Consider the following 24,023-nt stretch of genomic DNA (forward strand, 5'->3'; position numbering starts at 1 on the left):
CCTACTAGCACCATCTAGAATCATATTCTGGTTGTAACTGACTTCCAGATGTTAGACAAACAATGTTTGCTTCTAACCAAACGTAAGGGCCAGAAGGATCAAGATATTGGCACCAGTGTTGATGCTTGTCATTTCCACTTAGCCCTCCTTCTTACTGCCCTCACCTCTAAAGTGGTTGTTTGATTATTTGTTGCTAAAAAACAAACCATCCCACAACAGTGGCTTCAAACAATAGCAATCATTTATTCACTGATGAATTTGAAATGTGGGCATGGCTGGGTGAGAACAGTGGGCATCTGCTTTACTGTGGCATCGGCTGAGCTTAAAGAACAGCTGGGGACTGGCACAGTGAGTCTCCTCTAGCACAACTCTGAGAGTCCTGTCAGCTTTTCTCATGGCTTCATGCCGCCCCCTCCCTACCCCGCTTTCAAACTCTGCCCGTATTGACCAACATGTGTTTCCCACAATGTGCCATAATTGACCATCTCTAGGGCTCCATCCAGTGTGCTTGTCCTTTTCCATGTATCCTCAAAGACTCAGCCAAGGTGTCACCTCTACCTAGAAGCCTTCCCTGATATCCCCTGCCCCCACACAACTTGGTTTGCATTACTGTCTCTCTACTGTGTTCCATAGCACACTTTATTTGCCCCTTTCAAAGCACGTATCCCACTGTAATGGATTATCCTCTTTGTTTGCCTGTCTTTCCCACGAGATTAGCAGCTCTTCAGGGGACGAAATTGTTGTCATTTTGCATTCCCAGACCATAGCATAGTGTGTAAGATATAGTAGGTGCTCAATCTGTTGAATCAATGAGTGATATGATGATGACAGGTTCTGGAAGTTAAAACGATGTTATCGAAATACCAGATTAGCAATAGGACCTGGCACCTGTAAAGAGCTGCAGTGAAGCAGGTTCTACTGGATGTAAGATTAAATGAGTTCAAGTCCATAAAGCATTTGGAGCAGTGTCTCACACACAGTAAGCGCCATATAAGAATTCGTTGTTGCTATTATCATTGTTACGATGCCTGCGGCTTTCAGGTATAGAGCTGTCTTTGCCAAAGGTTCTTTTTGCTCTCCCATTAGGGATTTTCTTTAACAGGGACCTTGGACGACCTTGGCATTTCCTCCTCCTCTGGGAGTTCCCTGTGAGGAATCCTCTGGAAGAAAAGTGTGTTCAAGACTGACAGAATCTGCATGTGTTTTTCTCTTGGCAAAGGCTCAGTCCCTGCTCTAGTGCCATCAGCTTTACTCCTATTGGCTTCCACTGCAACAGGTGGATGCAGAGATCACCACCTGCCAGGTGCTTCTAAGCTTCCCCAGGCACAGCAGGGTTAAGGAAAGGGAGAAGTGAGTTCAGGGACAGAGTGCTCTGGTGTGCCACCACCCTGGGATCAACAGTTACAGTCCCCCAGGATGTCCTTTGTGGGAAGGCTGGAAGGAAAGCCACCCACTGAAATGAAAGCTCCTTACACTGTGGGAGAGGGTTTGGTCTGCACCTTAATTTGGAGGAGGTGTTCAGGTTCTTCAAGTTCCCACAGGCCTTGTTCTTGCCCTGCCTTTCTGGGGTAGCCGGAAGCTGAAAAGTCCCAGAGTTCTCTCATCATGTCCGTGCACCACCCTGCCTGGAATCTGGAGGAACTTGAGCACCGCAGTTTTAGCCTGAACTGTGATTAATATTCGGTGCTGGGAAAACTGGGGGTTCTGGGCTAAGCCTGAAGTTATTCTGGGCAAGGGGGAAAGGGGAATTTCCAAAATGCCCTTGAGAGAATGAGCAGGTCTGGGTCCTGGGTAAGAGGCTTGCATAAAGGGGGAAATGGAGAAGGACGATGGGGGAAACACCCCTGCATAGAAGGGCTGAGAAGCACGACAAGTGGGAATGGCAGCTGCAGGGCCCATGAAGAGCCACAGCTATGGGCGAAGTTGGTGCAGGAATCCTGGAGGAGAATGTTGGAGGCTGGTGGGTGATACAGGGGAAAGAATGGGGTTGAAATGTTCTACTTGTGCTCCTCCGCCATGTCTCAGGTTAAACCTCACTCCCTTAGAGAGACCTTTCCTGATCCTCATAACCCTCATTCTATTCTGGAGTCAGTCTCCGTGGGTCCGGATCTCAGCTCCTCACTTACAGGCTTGACAACCTTGTCCAAGTGTTAAAACTCTTTTAATTTCAGTTTTATCAATCTGTGTAACGTGGCTGAAGATAGTACGTTCTCACAAGGTTGTAAGGATTAAATAAATTAATATATTGAAAATACTTAGCACGGAGCCCAGGTCTTGACTGGTGAGAGCGATCATGACAACTGTTTAGTGGCCAGTCTCTCCTGCTACTGTGAGATCTGTGGGGCCGGGACTGTGCTGTCCACTTTGGTGTCCCCCAAATCTAGTGCAGGGCCTGGCTTGTAGGGGTCCAGTTGAATGAATGTGTAAGTGACCAGGGTAGGCTCAGGTGGTTGCAGCGCTTGTGGGGGTTAGGCTCTAGGGTTATATTTCACTGCACGGATCCTTTCTTTTTCTTTCTTTTTTCTTTTTTTTTTTTGAAATGAAGTCTCACTGTGTCACCTGGGCTGGAGTATAGTGGTGTGATCTTGGCTCACTGCAACCTCCGCCTCCCAGGTTCCAGTGATTTTCCTGTCTCAGCTACCTGAGTAGCTGGCACGACAGTCACATGCCACCACACCTGGCTAATTTTTGTATTTTTAGTAGAGACAGGGTTTCTCCATGTTGGCCAGGCTTGTCTCAAACCCCTGACCTCAAGTGATCCACTAGCCTTGGCCCCCCAAAGTGCTGGGAGGTGTGTGCCACCGCATCTGGCTTAAACGTTTTCTTTTTCTGGGTGATCCAAGTTAGAAAAGACATCAAGATGGCTGGGCGTGGTGGCTCAAGGATTGAGACCATCCTGGCCAACATGGTGAAACCCCGTCTCTACTAAAAATACAAAAAAAATTTAGCTGGGCGTGGTGGCATGCGCCTGTAGTCCCAGCTACTCAGGAGGCTGAGGCAGGAGAATTGCTTGAACCCGGGAGGTGGAGGTTGCAGTGAGCTGAGATTGCGCCACTGCACCCCAGCCTGGACGACAGAGCGAGAAAAAAAAAAAAAAGACACCAAGATTATTCCTGGGTAGAATAAGTGTGGATGACCATTTTTCTTTCCTTCTAGTTTTTATTCCATTATCTATTTTATTTTTGTATTCTCTATAATTTTTCCATACCAAAGCAAGGATTACTTTTCTAATGGCTGAGAAAAAAAAAGTTATTAAACAAACATAACACTCTCCATTGTCAGGAGGGGAGGAGCCATCACCGAAAGATATGAATGGGTAAGAAATGCAGGGAATAAATGGTATGTGATGGGAAGGCTTCTCAGCCTTCCAAGGCCTGTTGGAGGTTTCACAAGCTGTTCCTGCCAAGGGAATTCTCAAAGCTCAAAGCCATGGGGGTGGAGGCCCTGTTTCCCTCCATCTTAAGAAGGATGTGACTGGGGCAAGTTTCAGTTTTAATAGGATCACCGTGTCTTCAGAGGGAAAGAATGTTCTCAACCATGAATCTTGTGCCAAGAAATGGTACTGAGTGTATCATTTGAGGGGCAAAACTGCTGCTCCTGCTGCTCACCCCAGCACTGTTACTTGATATCAGTGGATTATTTCTCTATAGAGGTCTGGGGCCCCCAGATGGAGGGCAACCCTAGCTGCTGCCCCAGGGGGAAGGCAGAGAGGAGGCCCAGACCGAGTTAAGATGCCCAGGTAGGCTGAGTTCTAGCTCTAGCTGGCTGCATGATCCTTCAATCACTGAGCCTTAGCCTTCCCATCTGAAGAAAGGAGGACATCTTCCCTAGTGATATGGAACATCTTCCCTGTTGACATGGAATTCTGAGTGTGAAGTAATACTATATGTGAAAATGCCCTGGAGAACATAAAGTGATGGACAGGCGCTATTTGTGAATGAGAAAAGTATTTGGTGGAATAGAGGAAAACATGGACTCTTTTCAGTGATTAAGTTTATGTTTCTTGCATCTGCCGAGTCAAAAACATGTATGGCATTTCCTCCTTCTTCTAGGAGCTTCCTGTATGTTATACTATCTGGTCCTCATTTGCCACATGTTATATATGAGAAAACTGAGGCTAATGAAAGATACACTGACCTGGTTTTCCCAAGATCACAGAGCTAGTAAGAGTAGGGGAGGAATTATCACCCTTGTTTCTCCGGATGAGGAAGCTGAGGCACAGAGAGATTAATTGATTTGTCTGAAGTTATAGAGCCAGCAAGTGTCAAAGTTAGACCTGAGTCCCCAAGTCTTTATTTGTTTTTGAGATGGAGTTTTGTTCTTGTTGCCCAAGCTGGAGTTGCAGTGGCACGATCTCAGCTCACTGCAATCTCTGCCTCCTGGGTTCAAGTGATTATCCTGCCTCAGCTTCCTGGGATTACAGGTGCCTGTCACCACACCCCGCTAGTTTTCTGTATTTTTAGTAGAGAAAGGGTTTCACCATGTTGGCCAGGCCGTTCTCGAACTCCTGACCTCAGGCGTTCTGTTCACCTTGGCCTCCCAAAGTGCTGGGATTATAGGCATGAGCCACTGTGCCAGGCCCCCTGAATCCAAGTCTTTTAATGTTACTAATTTAGGGTTCATGGACTCCTGAGGGATTCTCAGAAAGACATCAGAAGGAAGGTTTGCATATGTGTACATTTTTGGGGAGAGAGGGATTCCAAATATTGAATCAACTTCTCAAATAAATGAATCCGAAATCTTGGACCTGTAGTTGGTGCATAAGTAACTCTTTCTGTATTTAAGCATTGATATACTACAAGAAAAGCTTCAGTGATAGCAAGTTACTTGGGCACTTAAAATGTACTTAATTGTTACTGCGCTTCAAGGCTGTTAGTCAAAATGATTGATTTGCCTTTGATGCAGCTGGCCAACTTTAATTTTTCTTTCTCCCGCTTAATAGCTCTTCAGTATCTGTAAGATGTCAAGATCAACACTCTTTCTTCTGATACCACAGTTTGTTTAATCTTCAACCTAGGTGAATACCCTGGAAGAAAAAAAACTATAATTCAACTCTTTAACAGCCGGGATTGCCTGTCTCCACCCGCTTCTGAATCTAGTTATGTTGGATACTGGGAGAGAAGCAGGTAGACTCTTTGGGCCTGACCTTTCTGATTTTTCTCCGGAAGAGCTTCACCAAAGAGGCACAGAAGAATAATGTTTCTATAGCATGGATTCAGGGGCTCCTTCCCACCAGGAACCCAGCTTAGCAGGCATGTTGTTCACATGGAACTCGCCAAAACCCCATGCAGGTGGGTGTGAGGAAACACCAAAGAACTGCACGACTGTCCCTGCCTTTGGAAGGTCTCATTCCCTGTCATTCCTTCATTCAGTCAACAAACTTGGAGCACCCAGTATGTGCTACATTTTGAGGATAAAATGATGAACAACACAGACAAGACCCCTGCCCTTGTGGAGTCTATATTCAAACCAGAGCTTGACCTTCACACTGAGAGACCAACTTAACAAAGGGGCCATCTGGCCACTAACTGTTATGCACCCTCCGCTTGGGAGACACAGTCTCAGCCCTCCTCCACCTTCAAGTCTGATAGGAGAGAGATTTCAGAGCGGCCCAAACAATCTAAAGTGGAAGTGAACAGAGCTCAAAATAAGTCCTCAAGTGCTGAGGGGAGACCAAGGAGAGGATAATGCAGTGAGGGCAGTGAGAGAGGGATTCTTAGAGGAATTGCACCTTGCTTTGAATTTTAGCCCTAAGCTGCAGATCCTAGCTAAATCCTAAGTAGATACTGACAGCTGGCTTCTATTTGACCTGCCATATTGAATGACTTTGGCCCCGGGACATGATGGAGATTTAGACAACCCAGGGCGGAAAATCCTCTAGGAAACGAAGTCTGAACTACACCACTAGCTTTCTGAATGGACAGGATCTGAGGAGCTGGGAAGGTAGTAGGGGAGAGGGCAGCTGGGTGGGGTTTCTTCCAGGAAACAATGTGGATGCAAGATGCAGTCCTTGTCCCTGGCCTGCCCTTACCGCTTTAGTATTTCAGATGAGTCAGCTCTCACTCTGCCACCTGCTTTCTGTAACTCTGCAGCAGGCCAGCAGCCTCCAGTCCACCCTCTCCTCCTCCCAGGGCTCTGGGGTGAAGTCCTCTCCAGGAACTCCCTGGCTCCCAGTACCGATGGGAGAAGCTCTTTTCAACTGACATGATTTATTTTAACAATAAGGGACAAAAACCACATCCGATTTCCACAGAATAAGAGTTCCTCCTGACACGCCTGGGACTTGCCAGCTGGGATGGACACTCTCAAGCCATCCTCTATGCCATTTGCCGTTCTGCTGTTCCTTCACTTGGAGGGAAGAGATGCCTATTTCTATAGGGAGGAAGTTGGAAGTGAGAAGAGGGGACAAAGATTCTGTGAATGGAAAGAGCACTGGACTGAGAGTTCAGGGATGTGGCCTCTGGTCCCAGCTCCACCACTACTCAGTTGTCTGAAGAAAGAAGCAAAAATCTGTGATACCTCCCTGGGCCAATGTGGGTGACATGTTGCCTAGAAAGAAGTGCCGTTGTGATATGTTTATGTTGGTGGGATGTGGGAAAGAAATAACTGGTTTGTACGGAGTGTTATGAAAGAATTAAATCTTAAGCTTCCATTGGGGTAAGCTGATGAAACAACTGTAGCAAAGGACAGACTGATTTTTTTAAATTCTCTCTATAGAAAATAACAGTAAAAAAAAGTATTGACATAGAAGAAGAAAACAAAAAGTTGTCAGGAGTTAATGATTAGAAATGTTGTTTTTTTTTTCTGGATTTTATGATGTTTGTGGTATTTGTTAGCTTTTACAAATTTGTAATTTGTTGTAATTTCTCTTTCTAAATAAATATTTACTTTTGTCTCTAATTTTGTCCTTCTATTTTTGAATTCAATTTTCAAATTCAAAATGCTTCTCTCTGGGCCTCAGCTGTTTCCTCATCTGTAAATGAGAAGGCTGGGTCAGATGCTCTTTCATGTCTGATGTAATGAAACGCTGGAGTGGGCTGCCTATGACTGCACCCAGCTCTACCACACCCCACCTGGGTGTCTTTGGGTGAGGTACTTAGTAGCTCCAAGTCTCATATTCCTCATCCAAAACGATGGACACAGAAATAGTGTTGACCCCATGGAATAGGTGTGAATATGAAAAGAGACCATGCATATAGATGCTTCACACAGACCCTGGGGCAGCAAATGTGCTCAGTACTTGTTAGCTATTAGTGTGAATCTACTCTTTCAGTCTATGAATCTTGTTAGAGGAACTCCTGCTTACCAGGCCTTTGGTTTAATAAAACATGACTGGAGTGACTCCATCCTGAAGTGAGTAGGCTAGGCACCTAGAGGGTTAATGCTTTATGGTCTGAAAATAGCCACATTCTAAGCTGACCACCACTTATAATTACAGAAGACTGATGGCCATATAGGACATCGCCCACCAAGCCTGCAGAATGTCCGGATGTCCCGAGTACAGCCCACTTTACTCAGAGATAACATCAATGAGCAGACTTAGGTTGAAGGATTAATGGTCACTAGAGCACCAACAACCTGTACCTTTAGTGAGCACATCTGCACATTCCAAGTTTAATCATAGCTCCTTACAGTTTCTTATAAGCAGAGATGTTCCTAAAGGACAGGGGTTCCTCCTCCTGCTTTCTGGGCATGCCCTACTCTCTAATGGAGTAGTTTCCAATAAATTTGCTTCTTTCTCTGTGCTCCAATTCTTTCCTGTGTGAGATCTAAGAACCTACTCTTGGGGTCTAGATTGGGATTCTCTTTTCTGGCAACATCTTGAGTATGTGACCATGAGAAATGTTAGAAATTGGAGTGAAAGGTACATAAACATGTGGACTCAATACCATTCTCTGGTTCTCCCAGAGACACAAGGCTACAGGAGAGTAGGACTCTGCCTTCTCCCAAAGCTGATACCTTCCTGGGCCAATGTGGGTGACACGTTGCCTAGAAAGAGGTGCCGTTGTGATACGTTTATGTTGGTGGGATGGGGGAAAGAAATAACAGGTTTGTATATGGAGTGTTATGAAAGAATTAAATCTTAACCTTCCATTGGGGTAAGCTGATGGAAACAACCATAGCAAAGGACAGACTGAACATCTTTTTATTCTCTCTATAGAAAATAACAATAAAAAAAGTATTCACATAGAAGAAGGAAACAAAAAGTCGTCAGAAGTTAATGAATAAAAATGTTTTTTTTCTGGATTTTATGGTGTTTGTGGTATTTGTTAACTTTTATGAATTTGCAATTTGTTGTGATTTCTCTTTCTAAATAAACATTTACTTTTGTCTCTACTTTTGTACTTCTATTTTTGAATTCAATTTTTTTCCCCCAGATGGGGTCTCACTCTGTTGCTCAGGCTGGAGTGCAATGGTGTAATTATAGCAGACTGCAGTCTTCAACTCCTGACCTCAAGCAATTGTCCTGCTCCGACTTCCTGACGACAGGTGTGCACGAGGACTACAGGCAGGCATGTGCCAACACACACAGCTTTTTTTTTTTTTTAAGAGATGTGGTCTCGCTTTGTTGCCCATACTGGTCTCAAACTCTTGGTCTCAAGGGATCCTCCCACCTCGGCTTCCCAAAGTGCAGAGATTACAGGTGTGAGCCACTGTGCCCAGCCTGAATTCAATTTCTTAAAAGGACCCTCCCCACCCAATTGTTTGAGCTGTAGCAGTTGCCAGATTTAGCAAATACAAATACAAGACCCCCAGTTAACTTGGAATTTCAGGTAGATAAACACTGAGATGTTTTCGTCTGAAATTCAAAGTTAAATGTGCATCTTGTATCTAGTGGGAATATAAAAAATGAAAGTAGTGGTCAACTCAACCAGAGTTGAAGTGGGGAGGAGGAGGGGGATGGGGAGAGGAAAGGAAGAGGGGAGAAGTTTAACAAAGGAAGTCACACTGGAGCTAGATCTTGACGTTATGTTGGTGTTTGCAAGGTAGAAGAGCCAGGGAGGGCTTTCTAGGTGAGATGAGCCTGTGAGGTGTAGGAGACCTGCAAGAGAGATGAGGTGGAAAATGTAGGCAAGGTCCAGGCTGCGATGGGTCTGGATGTTGTGGGGAGCAGATTTTCTGCTACTGGGAGGCCCCAGGGCGTTATGCTGGGAGTTTTAGACTGGAGAGTTCCAAGACTGGGTTTGCATTTTAGAAAGTCCACCTGCCTAGGGAAGAGTGGATTGTTCAGGAGAGGAATGGGGAGGCATCAGTTGGGCTCTTTCCATTACCTATCCCTCCATCCCATCTCCACTAGGGCTCTTTCACAACATTTGAGCTACAGAGCCATTGACATAAGATATGTCACCCGGGGCCTGAGGCTTTGAACAGGTTTTGACTGAGAGCCCTGTGGGCAAAAAAGGAGAAGGAGAAGGAAGTCCAGGCTGAAGGAAGTGCCCAATGTGGATTTGTGCTTCCCTCCCCAGGAGCACAGGTGTGGCCAGTTTGGATTTCCTTAGGTCATCAGCTTCCTGGGTAATGACAAGTCAGAACAGCGTGGCTTGGGAGAGTTACGTCACCTCCCCTGCTGAATGGGCTTGAGGTCCCTCACAAGTCTAGGTTCCTTTCCACTCCACCTAATCCCAGAGTGAAAGGGCAGCATGGGGTTAGAAAGGGTGCTGAGCCAGAGGTGAGGAGAGGGAAGTTTGAGAGCAGTCGTGCCACTTCCTTGCTGTGCCATGGAGGACTGGTTCACTTCTCTATTTCTTCATCCCTGTAATGCGAACATTGAATTGAGTTCTCTCTGTTATATTTTCTGACTCTCATTTCCAAATATCACAACAAAGGAGAGCCAACCCCACTGAAAATGAATAATAAAAGAGAGACAAAAGATAAAAAAACAAAAACAAAACAAAGGAGAAACTTTTTTAGGTTTAAATTTCCCAGTTCTTTTTCTCATCTTTTTTTTGGTTTTATTTTCAAAGCTACACTCAAGTTCACACACATCATTATGATCTAGATATATTTACCAAGACATCTAAACATTTATATATTCTGTTTTAAAATCCCTATTAGTTTCCCAAATAAAATACCCATCCATCATTATCAGTAATATATATAATATATGCATATATTATATATACATATATAGTGTGTGTATATATATATTTTTGAGACTGAGTCTTGCTCTGTCACCCAGGCTGGAGTGCAGTGGTGTGGTCTTGGCTCACTGCAAGCTCTGCTTCCTGGGTTCACACCATTCTTCCACCTCAGCCTCCCGAGTTGCTGGGATTACAGGCTCCTGCCACCACGCCCAGCTAATTTTTTGTATTTTTAGTAGAGACGGGGTTTTACCATGTTGGCTAGGATGGTCTTGATCTCCTGACCTCGTGATCTGCCCGCCTCGGCCTCCCAAAGTGCTGGGATTACAGGCGTGAGTCACTGTGCCCAGCCTATATTTCTTTCTTTTACAAATTCGTTCTCAGTCATACTTCTTAGTGTTTTATAGTCCTCATAATGATAGGTTCTTTCTCAAATCTAACCAAAATTACTCATATAGATCTAATGCATTTCATCCAAATCCTGCAATAGGGCCACACATTGCTCAATTCCATGGAGCCTCATTCCCATAGAAGGCAATAGGCATGGTACCCTCTGGAATTATGCGATTTTTGTATGCGCTCCAGGACTAAGTACTTAGGAATGGCCAGAATCAACTCTTTTAAGGGAAGGAAATTGCCTTGGCATCACTATGAAAAATTCATGAGGTTGGAGTGCATGTTAGGTGGGGATAAGGATTTGGAAGATATGAGAGAGTTGTGTCCAGAACATATCAAACTCAGAGCATTCTCCATTCTGGCTCGCCAATCTTGCTTCACATTCTTTCTGCTTTCCTACTTAACAAGTGGAAAATTGAGCTCTGATATCTCAATGGTGGGTCCATTGGTACCAGAAGTCCCAATTCTAAGGCGAGATGCAACTATATGTCTGGAGACCAGATTCATAATTTAATTGCAATCCTGGGAAAGATGCCATTCTGTCTCAATCTATATTTTATTTTTGATATTAGGGGTCAGGTAGCAAGGTTTAATATGAAGAGAACTTATTTCTTATCGTTCCTTCTTCCTGATTTAGGAACTCTAAAGGGAATTGTAAAATTGATAATAAATGTCATCATTTTCAAAGTGCTTATTATGTGCCAGGCACTGTGCTGAGGACTTACGTGTAATCACTTTACCTTCATGCTGTGCCTACATGGTGAATGTGCAGTAGACATGATGTGTACCATTTGACAGATGAGTAAACAGGCACTGAGATTAAGTGGCTTGCCTTCAGTCTGACAGCCATAGAAAGTAGAGCCAGTCAACCCAGCTTCCAGTACCGGCGATTATGGTACACTGCATGCTGGAAGCGGAGTTATAAACACATCACTTATTCCCTTCCCCTGCAAGCTTCCTGGTATGACATATTTGCCCTGAAATGAAAGCTGGGTCAGAACATATAGTCTGAGCACAAGGGGTGAATGTGGGGTGAGACTCAGCAAGGACAGTGTTGCAAATCCTCTCACATGTGTGGCTGGGCTCTGAACTGCTCTTTTCACATGTGCAGAGGGACTCTGAGCCAGGCAGCTCAGGCCCTGCTGGGAAAACAGCACCGACCTCCCTCCATCTGACCCCTCTGGGGGAAACAAGGGTGGGGATAGGGGAGATTCCCGATGTCAAGAGTGGCTCTTTGCCCCTCTCCAAAGGAGCAGAAAGATGTCCATTAGCTCCTAGCAAAGATGTCTTCTCGTTTTCCAGGTGCCTGGCACACAGCTTAGAACAACATAACATTTATTAAGGAGTACTTACTATGATACAGGTCCATTAGCTCATTGAAATCCTCACAGTTTATTTTACCTATTTTATGGAGCTTCAGAAAGGCTTTAAGTAGCTTGTCCAGTGTCTATAGACCTAATGCATTTTATCCAGACTCTGCAATAGGGCCACATATTGCTCAACTCCATGAAGCCTCATTCCCACAGAAGGCAACAGGCATGGTGCCCTCTCTGAGCCAGGCAGAGAGGGTACCTACCTGGCCATACCCTCATCTTATTTCCTTAATCATTTTCTTTCTTCTTTAAGATATAGCTGATTAATCATTATTATGATATGCCTCTTTCTTCTGGGTCTTGACATGTAGCTTCTAGGAAAAATGATAAACTCCCCATCTCCATGCAAATGAGAATTTTTTTGCAATTCTTTGTTCATACAGAAAAATCCACGTTAAGTCACTTTCTTGAGAGCTGTGGCATGCTACCAAGAAGAGAAGGGAGACAAGGGAGAAGAGAAGAGAGAGAGCCAGGGTTTAAATTCAGAACTACATTGTGAACCGCTACAGTCTACCACTTCCCTCAACACTTATCATTTTATTATGTCCAAGATGCTGGACCACAAGACATCAAGTCCCTGGGGCTTCTTTCCCTTGCACCTGTCCCATAAAAGACCCCAATCCTTCCTGTCCCTTTTCCTTCTTTGCCGGTGCCCTGTCGCCCTCTCTGTCTCCTGAATCTGGCTGCAGGGGCAGGGTTTGTACCACCCCAATGGGGTCTCACAATCACATTTCATCCCAAGGTCACTTCATTTGGTTAAAAACAAGCTCCATTTATTCTGAGAGTCTGTGTTTGGGGATGTCAAAAGACAAAATTACAACACATTTAATTTAAAGATCTTAATTGGCTTTTATTTGCAATCCTAGAATCAGGCAACGTCCCATTTTATAGAAATAGAATGAGTAGTGGCCCCATGAGCTGACAGAGGAGAGTGGTTTTATAGGCAGACAAGGGCTGCAGGAAGCAGAAACAGAGAACAAAAAGCAGATTGGTCATTTAAAGCTACTTTCCTTGTAAAGGTTAGAGCAGAGGAGACTTCCTTATATGCTGGTTAAAACTGGCTCGCTTGAGGATTTGGCTATTATCTTTCTCTCTTCTGATTTCTCAGAAGGTTAGATAAACAATTTACTTTCAGCTTGGTGGTGTGGAACTTCATTCAGCATGAGTGATTCCATTTCGGTTTGGCCTATTGGCCTTGTGCAGTAACTCAGTCCAAACCAATCACCTCCTGGAAATTTTATTTAATGGGAATAAACTGTTTACACCCTGTCTTTTCATTGCCCCAAACCCTGATCCCTAGAGAACTTCATGGTAAAGAGTTTATGTAAAAAGGTAATTTAGATAGAGAGTCTTCTAGCCCAAGAATAAGGATTTCAGGTCCTGGCTCTGCCACTGGCTTCTCTTAAACCTCTCTTCTTTCCAGTCTCATTTTCTCTCTCTCTGCATTAATCAAGAATGAGAGAACTCTCCAGGGGACAAGACGAAGGTGAAAGAGATGATGTGCAAAGAAATCCTTGCTTTATGAGGGGAAAAACTGTTCCTCCTGAAGTTCAACAAAATAATGCAGGTAAAGCAGTTAGCTAGCACCTGGCACATGGCAGACACTCATAGCTGCCGGAGGCATTGGAGAGCTGGATCATGCTGGAGCCAGAGGCACCTGCCGAGCCTCACAGGTTCGCTGCTGCAGGGTGTGGCTGACTGAGAGTGCTTTCATGAGTTGGCCTGCAGGGTACAGTTGGTAACGTGCCACAGCTCTCAGGAAAGTGACCTAACTTGGATTTTTCTGATGGACACAGAATTGCAAAAAATTCTCATTTGCATGGAAATGGGGAGTTTATTTTTCCTAGAAGCTGCATGTCAAGACCCAGAAGAAAGGCATTTCATAATAATGATTAATCAGCTATATCTTAAAGAAGAAAAGAAAACAATTAAGGAAATACGATACTAAGAAAACAAGGGAAAAAACAATCTCCCCAAGGTGGATCCACCCAGCAAACCTTGACAGCATTTCCTCTTATCCACCTGAATAAAAATGACCAGCCCTTTCCAAATGGCAGAGAGCACTGAGAGGAGACACAAGGAGCAGCCCGCAAGCACCAAGTGAGAGGTGAGGCTCATGCTGTCCATCGTCAGGAGCTCATATGCACCGCCATGCTAGCTCTCCTCCTTCATGGCCGCAGGGAGGTGACCTGTTACCATTGTGTGTGGCTATGATGTTCCAGATGCTGGGCATTTGATAGAACGGGAAGAGATACTCTATAGAAGAGGTGAATTTTCTAGTATCTTAGTTTCAATGAGAAGAGATAGAGGGTGGGAAAGAAGGAGGGAAGGAAGGAAAGGTAAGGAATCTAATGTCTTTACTATTGCTTTTTTGTTCCAAGAACTGTGTTGGGCACTTTGTAATGTGTTATCATTGTTTAATCCTTCACAACGTTAAATGTCTTTTTAAATGTAAGGAGCACCACCGGTTCATAAATGGGTTCCTGTCTGTCTGGTGTCAGGGGAGCTACTGGGATTCCAGGCTGTGATGCCAGAGGGAAACAGTGTTGTTAGTGGGGTGGAGTAGCAGTAAAGAGAGCCAGCTCAGGGACTGGCCCGCCTTCCCTCAAACCCTGGCCTGGGCAAGTTACTTCATTTTCTTGGTAAAATGGGAACAGAAAAAGAGCCTACCTCACAGGGTGGTTGTGAGCATTAAATGAGAAAATTACGTAAAATTCTTGGGACAGTGCCCAATGCACATGGCACGCAGGATAAATGTTACCTACTACTACTATCTGAAATAGCCAAGATGTCTGGCATTGCCTCACCAAGCTAAGGGAGGCATCTTTCTTCTCCACAAAATGCGCAAGTCTCCTAGCATGGGATGAGCAGGCAGTATCCCACTGCTTCTGAGAGTTGTCTTGTCAGAAGAAAAACCGCACTCTCTTTCTTGGCTTTCTAGAAGCACCCCAGTAGCCTTCCGAGGGGACAGAGCTCTGGGGGACTCTCTACAAACTTCCCTGGCAATGGGGCCCATCTTTGTTTAGCCAGAAAGAAAGGTTGATAAAAGAGGAAGGGAGCTCTTTGGCCTAATGCCTGCCACGTGGTAAGGTCTCAGCATACACCTGTCTATTTCCTGGGAATGATGCCCAGTTACGGAGAGACAAGGCAAAAATGGTTTCTAAACAGGATTTCCTGTTTCCTGACTTTCCAGAGAAGGAGCTGGGAATCCTGAGGAAGGCATAGGGAGTGGGGGCAGCTGGGGTTCACACTCACATGTATGAGTTACAGCAGCTCTAACTATAGCTCTGCAGTCCCCGCAGCTGGCTCCCTGGGTCTGATGCCCTCCTCTCCTCCATGGCCACACATGATACACTTACCTTGGCACACACAGCTGTAAATGGGAGATCTCAGTGGGCATCATGCAAAGTGCATAGCAGAGGGCTGCTCTCGTCACATGTGTTGTCATAAGACGTGCGTTAAGGCTAAGCTCTATTTATAAGCTTGGGAAATGTGGGTGAAAGCAGAGATAACCCCATAAGCTGTACCATTATATTTTATGCACTTTTCTCTGTGTGCATTATATGGCACAATAGAAAGTGGTTAAATGAAGAGGCAGCAAGAAAGACAGAGGCAAGAAGGGTAAGAGAATGAGAAGAGGCGGCAAACCTCTCAGGGCCTGGCCCTGGCTATGAAGCAGCTAGCTGCAAACATGCTGCTTATACCCTTTGGCTCAGCGGGTGACGGACGGGAAGTTGCCAAGCTGCCCTCTACTATTGGCATCTTCCCCTAGCTCCTCGTTGTGGCTAATTAGTTCTTGAAGATGCCTTGTGTCTCCCTTTCCCATCCTCTCCAGAAGATGAAATCTCCATAGCTGGCTTCAAACAAATGATTTTAAGCAGATACACTCTTGAGGTTTATAATAGAAGGGTGTTACTTATTTTGGGGGTAAACATCAAAAACCAAGTGTGTTTTTATGGTTTTTCACATCTGTTGCCCAATTCCTAGGGCATTTTACCAACCCTGCTTTTCCTACTTAATTTATTAAAAACAATGCTTTTCACCCCTGTTGACAAAGTAGGCTGTGTTGAGTCATAGGAGAGTGATATGCACACAAGTATGCTTCCTGGGACTTAAGAGAGTGGTGTATCATACTTTCTGGGGTGGAGGTGGGGGCATGGTGTAAGGGTGGGGAAGAACTCATATCCAGTTGACTCAAGAAAACCAGAGGAGACACATACCCCTGAAACTCCTCAAGGCTGAAGTATTTAGTCTTGTTTTCTTGTATTCCACCTGGCCTGCCTTTGGGGCTGGAAGGGGGCGTCAATCAGGGGTCTTCTCTTTCATTGTCCTCCACTCTTGGCTGGACAGCTGACTTCCTCTCCTTTGTGCAGGCATGAAGTTACAGTGTGTTTCCCTTTGGCTCCTGGGTACAATACTGATGTTGTGCTCAGTAGACAACCATGGTCTCAGGAGATGTCTGATTTCCACAGACATGGACCATATAGAAGACAGTTTCCAAGAAATCAAAAGAGCCATCGTGAGTATGGGTTGGTGTAAAGGTGTGGGTGATGGGGTATACCTCCCCTTACATCTTAGCTTGAAAATGAGTTCTTTCTCATTGCCTTTTGCATCTCAGAAGAACATAGGATACTGATTGCTTATGTCTGTTCTTATGTTTCCCTCCATAGCAAGCTAAGGACACCTTCCCAAATGTCACTATCCTGTCCACATTGGAGACTCTGCAGATCATTAAGGTATTGGCCTATGTCTGCTTTTTCTAATATTTTTATCTTCATGTCTAAATGGCTCTGGGCTGAGAAGGAAATCCCTACATTGTCACCTTCTATTTCCTAATCTCCAATGTACTCTAAATGCATCAGGCTTCTTCTTTGTCAGATGATGTGTTAGGGCACGCTGGTGTCCCAGGGACATGCAACCCCTGGGAGGAATGAAAGAAGTGCCACTTCCTAGAGAGTGATTTGGGGTGCCCAGTGCTCAGAGGGGACAGGATTTCTCTGGCTTAGGGCTAATTTTGGAAGGTCCCATGGAGGTAGCTAAGAAAACAGTGACTTAAAACCTGAGGAGGTTATAGATCAGTGGATAAGAAGGAGGAAGGTATTTGGGCAAGTTAAGATAATGGCTGTAAGATCAGTGAAGGTTGGACAGAGAGGTGACCAGGTTTGTGACCCGAAGGACATGTAAGTGAGTGGTGGGAGATGAGGCAAAAAAATACCTTGGAGTCATTTTATAAAGGTCCCTGGAGCCAGGCTGAGCCTCAGGCTTATAATACAGGCAATAGGCTGGGTGCAGTGGTTTATGCCTACAATTTCAGCATTTTGGGAGGCTGAGGCGGGTAGGATTGCTTGAGGCCAGGAGCTTGAAACCAGCCTGGGCAACATAGAAAGACCTCGTCTCCAAAACAAAACAAAACAAAACAAAACAGAACAATTAGCAGGTCATAGTGGCATGCAACTGTAGTCCCAGCTACTTGGGGGGCTGAGATGGGAGAATTGCTTGAGCCTGGGAGGTGAAAGCTGCAGTGAGCCATGATTGTGTCACTGCACTCCAGCCTGGGCGCCAGATTGAGATGCCCATAAAGAATAAAAGAATGTGTGTTAGGGCACACTAGTGTCCCAAGGACTTGGAACCCCTTGAAGCACCCAAAGAAGTGCCACTTCCTAGAGAGTGATTGGGGGCGCCCAGTGCTCAGAGGGGATTAGGATTTCTGTGGCTTAGGGGTAATTTTGGAAGGCTCCATGGAGGTATAAAAGAATAAAAGAAAATAATAGCAGCAATAAAGAGTCACTGAAATTTTTGAGCCCAAAGTTATATGATCATAAATTGTTTTAGGAAGACAATCTGGTGCTGTTCTTACAATGGACAACGTGAGGCAGGAAAGCCAGTGAGAAGATCGGTCCAACCATCTAGACAGGAGGTGACGAGAGTATGTTACAAAATAGCTGGCTTATCAGGTGATCATTCATTTTACAAAAAGGCCCATGAGAGATGCCTTTAAAAGTGAGCTTCTCTAGTCCTGGGAAGTATTCTAGACAGACCAGTTTTAGGGGGGATTTTATATGACAGAGTGTGAGGTATATTTGTATTGAGTTACTTTTTTCTCAGGTTTCTCTGCATACGTGAGAGAGAGACACACACACCCCTTCATAATTCTTCTAAGCAGTGATTTATTTGTGGTGAAGAGATGTAGCCACTTACTAAATAAAATTCTAGCCAACTGTATTATAGACACATAAGATATGACAACTGGAAGGAACCCAAAAGATCATCTATTCCAAAACCATCATTTTCAAATGAGGACAGTGAGACCTTGGGAGGGAGCATGACGAGTTAGTGGCAGAGCTAGGAATAGACTCCCAAGTGTATGCCCCCATCTTCAGATTCTTTCTCCTCTCAAGGTTGGGAAGTAGCTCATGTGGAATAAGAAAAGGAGTCAATAAGGATTCAGGTCTTTATCCTTCCCTTCCCTTCCCTTCCCTTCCCTTCCCTTCCCTTTCCTTCCCTTCCTCTCTCCCTCCCTTCCTCTCTCCCTCCCTTCCTCTCTCCCTCCCTTCCTTTCTCAGCCCCACCTTCCTTTTTTCTGCAGTGTTCCTTTTTCCAGTACCACAGTCTTTGATAGGGCAGAGGAGTGTAACATTTTGCCCTTCTGGTTAAGGGAATCAGCAAAAGTGAAGGAGGAGAAGGGTTTTTGTGTTGCCATCTAGGAAAAGCTGCCACTGGGGCCAAGGAGGCTTTGCTTCTTGAATGAAGACAGATGTGCTGTCCCACCGTTAAACACTCCCTCCTTAGACTGAACAGTTTATCTTCTGCAGAGTAACTGGCTCTCAGGGCAGATGGCAGGCAAACTTCTAGAAGGAAACTGTCTAGCCAACTTCTCTGGGCTGTGCCTGGGAATTTAGAGACTATCTTTTTGGGACATCTGCACTCTGCAGGCTGCAGACCTACCCAAATATGCCCATTTCTGCAACTGTCGGTCTCCCTTCTTGCGAATCTCAGCCTCATTCCAGTGCTCCTTCTGGTTGTAAAAGGACAGACTAGAGGAGAGCTAAGCAGCGTGGCCCAGAGTAAGGTGGCCAGAGTGAATGCAGTGTGATTACAGTTGGAGGAATGCATACCTAGCAGGATGACTGGCATGCAATAGCCCTTGTGTGTTGCCAGACAGAAGATGTAACAGAGAGGCCGACTTCAGCCCCTGTAATGTAAGGAAGTCCTTTTCCAAAAAGCTGCTCAGCCATCAGTGCTTTTAAAAAGGAGGCAACTGGTTCCTGGAAAGATTTAAGTGGAAGTTAGTGATGACACGCTAGGGATACTGCAGAGAGAATTAGTCTATGATGGATTCTGGGCCCCATCCTTGGTAAATGTATTTCTCGGCCATACAAAAGAACGGGGAGAACTGGAATCTCTTCTCACCATTTTTGTCATAAGTAGTTTTGCTGGGAATAAGAGAGGATGAACACTCTGAGACCATTACGAAGTTTTCCAAAATGACTTTTAGTTTTCTCATGTGCTGCTGACCCCACTCAAATGGACTGCCCTGGTCTCTAACATAATGAGAGAATAGGCCTCCAGTGTTTCTCTAATTTGTGTTTGTAGCCCTTAGATGTGTGCTGCGTGACCAAGAACCTCCTGGCGTTCTATGTGGACAGGGTGTTCAAGGATCATCAGGAGCCAAACCCCAAAATCTTGAGAAAAATCAGCAGCATTGCCAACTCTTTCCTCTACATGCAGAAAACTCTGCGGCAATGTGTGAGTCACTGGGTCAGGATTCCAGCATCTGCTCCCCTTCTGCCCCGGGAGAGGCCAGGATGTGCTGGCCCCCATCGGCCTCCTGATATGGTGCTTGGAGTCAAAGGAAATTCTCTGCCCACGTCCACATGGAGAACTGTTGAGAACCTCTCCCAGTGGCCATTGCTTCCCCAGGGCTCCCTGCCTGCTGACAACTCCTTAGACGGTCTCCTCCTAGATAACCCTCCTGGGGTGACCGACTTATGTCAACATATTCCTTAGTAAGAGGCATGGCAGGGACACCAGTTCTACTATAAGCATACCCCTGGTTTCTTTATTTCTGGCCCTTTGGTGTCTTTACATCAATAAACTTCTGGGTAGGTCCTTGGTATGGCCTATCCCTAAAGGTCACCTAGAAATTCATTGCAATCTATTCAAATCCAACATCAGAAACAAAACCAACACAAAGCAACAAAAACTTAGACCAGGAGAGAATCTGGGCTCTAGCCCCATTCCTGCTAATGATTTCCTGTGAGACTTTGTGTCAAGTGACTTCACCTCTCTGTGCCTCAGATTCTGAAATTGTTAGAAGGGTTGACGGTCCCTGCCCTACTTGCATTAATATGATAATAGACTCAAACGAATTCATCTAACCAGTTATTTAATTAATAATTGGTTAAATATTAATTATCTAATTAATATTTAACAAACGTTCATTGAGTGCCTACCCTGTGGGAGGCAGCACTCAGAGTGGTGATAAGACAGATATGGTGCCTGCTTTGCTAGTGCTGACAGTCCGATGGGCTCTAAATGCAGAAAAAACAAAAGGCGTGGGCAGATGCAGGTGATTCTACAAACAAGCTCTCTTCTTCCATGGCTGTTCCCACCTGAGTTTACTCATCTGCCTCTCACTGTGGGAGGGAGGAGAAATGTCACTTCTCATGCGGGCAGGTAGGAATAAGAGAGGGCCCGAGTGGAAAATGTCCTCTGATAGGAGCTTCCTCCACTTTATCACAGCAGGAACAGAGGCAGTGTCACTGCAGGCAGGAAGCTACCAATGTCACCAGAGTCATCCACGACAACTATGATCAGGTAAGATCTGGGAAGAGGATGGGGAAGATGGAAGATGAGAGGTAGATCAGGAGGGTGCCAGTCCTTCAGCCTCCTCTCCACTTAAATTCATACATTCACTCTATAAGCAGTCATTGTGGGCAGGCCTCAATTCTCTGTGTCTGTAAAGAGAGTTTTGATCTTACCTCATTTGCTAACCTCCTGGGCTCCCCATCTCCATCATTCCTCCAGCATTTTCTCATACCCTCGTATATCAAGCCTGACCTGTATGATTTGGGGAAAGTGCCCACTGCTTAAGATGGGATGACACAGAGGGAGCAAAGATCCCCCATGAAATGTGAGCTATTATGCATAAAACGTGTTACCTGCATGCTGTCACTGCGATCACTACCTGCGCCGCCCCCCCCATATTGTGTGTAGTGATGAAGACACGGCACTTTTCATGTTAATGTTGGTGTAAAATGCACATCTCACGTGGATGTAGAGGGAGAAGCAGTGCTTTTCATGAGCATCAGCAGAAGATCTTGTTAAAATGCAGATTCTGGCTCAGCAGGGCTGGGGTGAGCCTGAGTTTCTGCATTTAGATCATACTGTCAAATGATGCCAATGCTTTGAATAGCAAGGAGTTGGGGAGCCTATTATGGGCTCTGCTTCTTTGTGGAGAGCCTCTGTAAGATAATGTTATAGCAATAGCTAAGGATTACATGGTTCTTACTATAAGCCAGGTATTGTTCTAGGCACACAACAAGTATTACACATTTGTCCTTCGGAACAATGCTATGAGGCATTATTTGCATTGGATACATTAAGAAACTGAGGCTCGAGCAGGTGCAGTAACTAAACTAAGTTCACACTGCAATTGCATGGCAGAGGGAGGATTCAATCCCACGCTGGCTGGCTCTGCAGGACATGCTAAAAGCATGAACTCAGTCTGCTGGGGAAGGAGGTGGAATAAGGCAGGAGACTTGGGTTTCAGTTCCAACTCTGTTACTAACTGGCTGTGTGACATTGGGTAGGACACTTGCTCTTAGGGGCTTTAGTGCTCTAATATGTCAAATGGGGACAACATGCTCTCCCTACCCGCTGTCCAGCACCACAGGGACGAAGATGTTCTGGGATAACAGAGGCACTAAAGCAAGCTGATGTGGAGAAGAAAATCAGCAGAACTGGCCAGTAAGGCAGATTTTTTTTCCTGTGAAAAACAGAGGAAAAAAAAAAAAACACCTGAGGGAAAAGAATGAAGAATTTGAAAGTTTTGTTTATAAGGAGCTGACATGATTTGCTTGCTTGTTTGTGGGGAAAAAAATTGGTTGCCTGCGAGGAAAATAATACTGAGTCTGTATGTTATGCAAATATATTTCGCGACAAAAAACAAAACCTTGTGGGGACCAGCATGTGAAGAAAGTGACTTGAAAACCATTACACGGTCTAAAAAGGTGGGTTCTTACAATGATCTCTGATTTCAGCTGGAGGTCCGCTCTGCTGCCGTGAAATCCCTAGGAGAGCTCGACATCTTTCTAGCCTGGATTGCTAAGAATCATGAAGTAACGTCCTCGGCCTGATGACAAGGAACCTGTATAGCGATCCAGTGACGAACATCCCCTGTGCGGTTTACTGTGGGAGACGGCCCACCTTGAAGGGGAAGGAGATGGGGAAGGCCCCTTGCAGCTGACAGTCCCACTGGCTGGCCTCAGGCTGTCTGATTCCACTTGAAAATAGTCAAAAAGTCTACTGTCGTATCGATACTGAACTCTATCTGCTGAAAGGGCCTGCAGGACCTCCTGGGAGTAAACGGCTGCCTCCCCTCTAATTTATTGTGAAGTCATATAGTCCATGTCTGTGATGTGAGCCGAGTGTGATATCCTGTAGTACACATTGTACTGACTGGTTTTTCTGAATAAATTCTGTATTTTACGTATGAATGGAAGGATCTTTTCATTCAGGGAGAGTCAGTCAAGACTGAAGACAGGGCGTTTCTGACAGAGGAATGGTTGCCATGGTGACAAAGCTGAACAAGCGCAGCCACAAGTAAGTGGAGAGGCCACTGGGTAGAGGGGCCAAAAAGGGCACCAACATCCAGATGGACACCGCATAGATGATTCAGAGCACAAATGCCTGTCTTTCAGATTTCATATCACATGCTTTAATGGAAAGAACAAGACCTCTGAAGTCCAACAGATCTGGTTCCAATCCTATGTGACTTCGAACAAAGCACTTAACGTTTCTAAGACTCAGTGTCCTCTATTGTAAAGTGAAGATATTAACACCAGTCCTATAGCGTTGCTGTGAGCATCGAGTGAGGAAAAGTTCTCTCATGACCTCAGCAGGGTGGGAGACAGCACAGTGCAGTATAAACACTGCCGATTCAGGGGCCACCTTCTGGTTCTAAGGCGTCTCCTGCCATGAATTTCCCAGGGCAGGTCAGTACATTTCTTTGGTCATTAGTTTTTGGTGGTGTGGATACTGACCCTTCTGTACTACCTGCTCCATATGATTATTTATTTATGGAGACAGGGTCTCACTCTGTCACCCAGGCTGAAGCACAGCGGCATGATCATAGCTCACTGTAGTCTCAAACTCCTAGCTCAATCAATCCTCCCTCCTCGGCCTCCCAAAGTGCTGGCATTACAGACGTGAGCCACCACACCTGCCTCTATATAATCATTTAAAAGACGGAGTCATTATGAGGGCTTTGACAATCCTAATATCTGCACACACACCCCTCCTGGCTATTTCCCTCGACTGTGCCCCTGCTGCTTCCCCGGGCTCGCTCTGACCCAACCATAGTGTTTGGCTCTGTATTTCTCAAACACACCAGGCATGTTCTCACCATACAGCCTCTGCACTTTGTGTACATGCACAGTCATAAACTGAGGTAGGGTTAAAAAATAAAAGAAACCCTCCACACGTTATGCGTTAATGGGATTCATAGGCTATTAGGGAGCAGGGTTGTTTGCTGAGCACCTAACCTTTCCAAAGTGACCTTGGATGGGCACCCACCCTGAGCAGGCTGGGTGATGGTAGGATGATGGTAGTTACAGCATTTTTGATCTTTTATCACTGCCCTGGGATGTGCTTCCCCAGACACCTGTATGGCTTGCACCTCCACATCTTTCAGACCTTCACTCCAAAGGTCTCCTGTTGGAGGATAACCCACCATTTCCACGTTCAGCACACCTCATACCACTTTTCTGTTTATCTAGCATCCTATTTTGTTTATTAGCTCTTTCTCCATATGAATGTAAGCTTCATGAGTGTAGGGATGGTTTAGTTTGTTCACTGCCTGGCACTTAGTAGGTGTTAAATTCACAATTCACCCAGATTATTTATTCAAGAAATGTGAATAACCACAAACACATATATAGTGCTTCCTATA

General features: G+C 45.2%; 1 protein-coding gene across 2 annotated transcripts; it reads left to right on the forward strand.

Moving 5' to 3' along the window:
• The first annotated feature begins 13,906 nt into the window (after positions 1–13,906).
• Positions 13,907–22,569, forward strand: IL19 (interleukin 19). 2 transcript variants are annotated; one of them, XM_045396116.2, is made up of 6 exons: positions 13,907–13,958; positions 16,225–16,370; positions 16,522–16,587; positions 19,445–19,597; positions 20,594–20,668; positions 22,114–22,569. In XM_045396116.2, the coding sequence occupies exons 2-6, from the start codon at positions 16,227–16,229 to the stop codon at positions 22,207–22,209; spliced, it is 534 nt and encodes a 177-aa protein (XP_045252051.1). In that variant the 5' UTR covers positions 13,907–13,958; positions 16,225–16,226; the 3' UTR covers positions 22,210–22,569. The 2 variants fall into 2 exon arrangements, with proteins under 2 accessions (XP_045252051.1, XP_065397016.1); XM_065540944.1 differs by lacking the exons at positions 13,907–13,958; positions 20,594–20,668; positions 22,114–22,569 and having other exon boundaries at positions 16,108–16,370; positions 19,445–19,916.
• The last annotated feature ends 1,454 nt before the right edge of the window (positions 22,570–24,023 follow it).

The sequence above is a fragment of the Macaca fascicularis genome, chromosome 1, assembly GCF_037993035.2.
Source record: "Macaca fascicularis isolate 582-1 chromosome 1, T2T-MFA8v1.1".
In the NCBI taxonomy this organism is placed as follows: domain Eukaryota; kingdom Metazoa; phylum Chordata; class Mammalia; order Primates; family Cercopithecidae; genus Macaca; species Macaca fascicularis.